The sequence below is a fragment of the Eutrigla gurnardus genome, assembly GCF_963514095.1.
Source record: "Eutrigla gurnardus genome assembly, chromosome: 22".
Classification (NCBI taxonomy): Eukaryota; Metazoa; Chordata; class Actinopteri; order Perciformes; family Triglidae; genus Eutrigla; species Eutrigla gurnardus.
In genome coordinates this window covers 1,690,491-1,695,361 of record NC_139933.1, presented here as the reverse complement: position 1 = coordinate 1,695,361, position 4,871 = coordinate 1,690,491, and the positions used below count along the sequence as shown (strand labels likewise).

Sequence of the window (4,871 nt, the reverse complement as noted above, 5' to 3'; positions counted from 1 at the left end):
AACTGCAACGAGATTTACGAACTGATCGTTAAATTCTTAAAGGGCCAGACACACTACATGGAACATAGTGACTATATCACAATTTCGATATGCATTTTTTTTAAGGGTTTTTTAACTTATTGTTATTGTTTTATGTGGTTCGTAAGTGGACTCGGTTGTCTATTACAGAATATAGCACCAGTTCTTCCTTTCAGCAAAAATAAATACAGGAACTGACGTACAATTTACTGTGTTTACAACAAAGATGTTATCAAATGTAAGAGCTCCTGTCTGGCTTTCCAGCATGCCCCCATTATAGACTGTTTATGTTCTTCTAAAATTTAATACAACTAGTGTGAGTTATCTTGTCAGTGACTGTTGTCATTTTTATTTGTTTGTAGATTAAATACATTAATTACTCAATTGTCTTTCCGAAACATAGCCTATATTAAGAAGAGAAGTGCTGACAGCTCATTTAAATTCAGTAACATAATAAGAATCAATGGCACACTTATTCATCGATGGCTTACAATTGTTGCTATTTATTCACTCTTAAAATATGGGAGCCTATCGGATTCTTCACCTGCATAAACTTGATTGAAATTGATCTTTGATAATACGACTGCCTCATATGATCTTTTTTTTTTTCATTGCTGCGTCACCATCCGTCTACCTTCCAATAAGGTTACTACAATGTAGTGTAATGAGGTGTACTGTAAAGAAAGACAAAAATACAGCTCAAATATAGAAGTTTAAACATTTACTTAACACATTTTTAGAAATATTGCATTGTATGCAGCTGATGTATAGTAATAACATTTTTTTTTTTGTGATATACCTTTTTGTTGTATTACTGCAAATTGCCACTAAACTTGTCTCTCACAAAAAAAAACAACAACAAAAAAACCACAGAGGAGTGAGCCATCTCGCTGCTTTACAATATCTTTGATGCGAACAAGCTTGTACAGTTTGTTCCCACACGATCGAGCTTTCTTCTCTTGTTGCCGCAGTACAGGCTGTGAGCGACTCGTTATTCGTTGTTTTTCAGCTCGGGTAGCACCGACAGCCAGATGTTACAGATGCTGTGGGTTCGAGAACAAGCATGGGGGTAGTTAACACACACTGACATACAATACAGCTCCCATTACAACCGTGGCCCAACAGGAATGTCACACACTTGACCCGTATGTTGCTGCTAGCATTTACGTAGCTAAAGTTAGCTAACTGACCGCTAGCAGTCGAGAGAGAGATAGAAACGCCCAGAATGATAAAGTTAAGCTGCTGGTGAAAAACTAAAGTCCACGTAAAAGACAGATAACAAAGACAAGGGTCCGGGCGGGGGTGGGGGGAGAAAAGACAACCTTTTTTCGGGCTGAAATGCGGACTTTAACCGGTGTTTCTGTCGTCGCTTGGTGGTGAGGAGTATCATCAAAGAGTCGGAAATCAAAGAGTCAACAATGTTGTTTCGTTTCGGCGCTACACGCCTACTACTACTCGGAAGAAGGACAACTCTGTTCCGTGATCCGTTTAAGAGGATTTGCGAAAACATGAACACCTCCGCCTCCTCCGCTTCGGGCAAGAGACTCCGGGTTCTGGTCGACATGGACGGAGTGCTGGCGGACTTCGAGGGGGGGTTCCTGAAGAAGTACCGGGCCCGGTACCCGGACGACCCTTACATCGGCCTGGATGACCGGAGAGGCTTCTGGGTGTCGACGCAGTACGGCCGGCTGAGGAGCGACCTGTGTGTAAGTGTCGTGCACACATTCTGATTAAATGCACATGTTTTGAGCCCTGGGGAGGGAGGTGGGTCCACTTAGAGCCGGTCCCTTGTGGTCCCCCTTGTGAAACATTTTAACAGGCTATATAATTAACAAGATGTGTGTTAGATCAGGTTCAAGTTGAAGCTTCCTGTTAGCCAACATCACTATCTAAACTGTCAATGACAACAAAAAAACTGCCAAACTTATCCATTTAATCACACATTTTTATTTATTTATTATTTTCATTCCAATTTTATACATTTTAACGTTATAATATATATATAATAAGGCACCCTCCTCAGAGTAATACCTATATACCTACATACAGGTACAGGTAATATATATCTAATTATGTTATTGTGTCTCCTCTTCTTGTGGGAATGAGTCAGTAAAACTAAAACAAACAAAAAAAATGAGTAATAATATTTGTTCTAGTCAGTAACAGGCCTGGAGCTACAGAGTAATAATGGAGGTTCTTTCATTTTACTTTATTTAAATTAAAGTCAGCCCCCTCAAAAAATACACAGTTGTTTTCTCTTCTTTTTACACTTCCTTATCCATTCACACATCGTCTCCTCTGTTTTCTGCTCCAGGACAAAGCCATCAGCATCTGGGAGTCCAAGGACTTCTTCATCGACCTGGAGCCGCTGCCCGGAGGAGTGGACGCCGTCAAGGAGATGGCCAAGATGGACAAGTAGGTGTTTTAGGCTTCACTCGTCTAATTAATATGATATATATATTAATATGATAACTGTCAGCTGCTGATGTACATGGACAATGTGATACAGACAGGTTGCTAGGCAACATGATGATCTAAACTACATGCACACACTATTATTATTATTTTGCCTCCTGTGATTCGAGAATTGCAGTGTTCCACAGAGCGATTTCCATACATTTTTTTTAACTTTTCATTCACTTTATATCCTTTTAATGTAAGAGTCTGTATTGATAACAACTTGTTGATTCTTCTGAGTGTACACTGGTTGGTGTAGTATTTGTCAGAAGCACACATCATGGTAGGAATAACGTCTAAAAATAGCCATCATAGTTGTTTGCGTTTCCCTCTCCTGGTTCTCCAGTTAATCTTGTTTTTTTCTTATCAGGGAAAATCTTTCCATGTGGTGCGATCTCATATTTGTAGGTTCCACTGCCCGTCTTTTAAAAATAGCTGTTGCTTCCTGTTTTAAACAGTCAGACATTAGCAGCTGTAATGATGTGTTTTTAATATGCGTCCCCTCTGCTTCTTGTTCTTTCCGTTTTCTTTCTGCAGCACAGATGTCTTTATTTGCACCAGCCCCATCAAATATTACCAACACTGCCCGTATGAGAAGGTGAGCCCTCGGCCAATCAGACGTCTATGCTTCTCCCTTCCTAAATGACCTCTAGGTCCCGTTGTGTCTTCATCGCAGCTCATTAACGGTGTGTGTGTTGTGTGTAGTACGCCTGGGTGGAGAAGCACCTGGGCTACGACTTTCTGGAGCAGGTCATCCTGACCAGAGACAAGACGGTGATCTCCGGAGACATCCTCATCGACGACAAGCCGGACATCCTAGGTGAGGATGCAAAGCATGCTAAATATATATGTTAATGTTATTTAATCATAGCACATAGGAAATGTTGATATGTTGAAATGTTGCACGTCCACTAGACGGTATAAAAAAGGTACATTTATGACTGACCAGCAAAAAAAATAGTACCATTCTATTAACCAAATGGAAATACGTATCTTAAAATAGCATTAAAATGAGATTAATGGAGAAAGACAGAAAGAGGAAACTCTGAAAGGAAGAAGATTACACAATCCGGTTACTGTGTTGTCATGTGGGTGTTGAAATTATCAGTACACACCCTCTTCAAACAGCTGTGTGTGTGCGGCGGTTAGCAGTATTAGCAGGATGCGTGGTTACATAATGTTTATTACACCCTCTCTGATCATCAGGCGTGGAGCCCGAACCAGCATGGGAACACATCCTGTTCACCGCCTGCCACAACAAGCATCTGACCCTCGACCCCTCCCAGCGGCGACTCCTGTCGTGGTCGGACGACTGGAGGGCCATCCTGGACGCCAAACGAAAAGCCATGTACCTCCGTCACCCATGATGAGCACCCGGCCCCACCCACGATGAGCATCCCCCCCCTCCCCTCTTCCTGATGAGTGGAGGAGGATTGTAAGGGAATGGGAACCCCAGAATGCATTTCTGCAAAAAGGGACTATTCACAATATATTCAGGTTGGAAGTTTTTTTTACACACTCTGTCTGGAGAGAGGACATTCCCTTATTTGACCACAAGGGGGCAGCATGAGACCTCCTCACCAATACTGTGACGGGCAGACTGAACTCGCTGTGTTGCTGCATTCAAAATCATTTTAATTTGTATTTTATTGTGTTACAAAACTTTTACATGCATGAATGTGCAATACATGAACATACTGTAAGATAGATACCTCTAAACTGTTCATCATTTAGCAGGAGTAGTACTGCAATGCATCATGGGTCACCAGGTAGCACAGTCACATGAATGCAGTTCTATAATAGGAACTCTTGGGGTCAGGAAAGAGCAGATATGGTGCTTTTCTTCTTCTTTTTTTTACATATTTCTTCTGTTTCACAATCTATGCATCTTCACTGATACACCGATGAGAAGAACATAAAATAAAACACCTACATGTGTGTGTTGCCAAAACCATCACTAGTTATAGATAATTGTACAACAGTCACCGGTGAATGTGTTCAACATATTAAAAAGAAAGAAAATATAGTTTATTTGGAAGTTATTTTATGTCTTGATGTGAGAACGAACCAAACCAAAAAAAAGAAAAAGAGGGGTGACTTTGTTACATCTTGTCATGCTCGTACTATTTTTAACATATTTTTAATCATTTCTGGTTCAAACTCTTGCAATGTGTTTGTTGTAAATACACTAAAATAAAAAAAATAAAACTTTATTAGCATTAGCATCTGTCTGAAGACATAGAGGGTCATGATCTGTGTAATTTTAATTGAAATTAAATTCACTCATTATTCTGATATATTCTCTTTATTACAAAAGCACATTGCAAATGTTTTTTAAATTAAGTTTTTAAGTTATTTGATTAATAAAACCTCCCCAACAGTAAAATCATGAAAGT

General features: G+C 40.0%; 1 protein-coding gene across 1 annotated transcript; it reads left to right on the top strand.

Annotated features, from left to right (window-relative positions):
* Positions 1 to 919: 919 nt before the first annotated feature.
* On the top strand, positions 920 to 4,631 carry nt5m (5',3'-nucleotidase, mitochondrial). Its single transcript, XM_084039962.1, has 5 exons — positions 920 to 1,724; positions 2,333 to 2,433; positions 3,013 to 3,073; positions 3,181 to 3,295; positions 3,682 to 4,631. The coding sequence occupies exons 1-5, from the start codon at positions 1,437 to 1,439 to the stop codon at positions 3,840 to 3,842; spliced, it is 726 nt and encodes a 241-aa protein (XP_083896088.1). The 5' UTR covers positions 920 to 1,436; the 3' UTR covers positions 3,843 to 4,631.
* Positions 4,632 to 4,871: the final 240 nt, after the last annotated feature.

Bases quoted from the DNA above. Each gene is read 5' to 3' on its own strand.
- nt5m (XM_084039962.1), top strand. From the start codon at position 1,437: ATGTTGTTTCGTTTCGGCGCTACACGCCTACTACTACTCGGAAGAAGG. The intron at 1,725-2,332 runs GTAAGTGTCGTG...TTTCTGCTCCAG, and splicing joins GGCTGAGGAGCGACCTGTGT to GACAAAGCCATCAGCATCTG. The intron at 3,296-3,681 runs GTGAGGATGCAA...TCTGATCATCAG, and splicing joins CGACAAGCCGGACATCCTAG to GCGTGGAGCCCGAACCAGCA.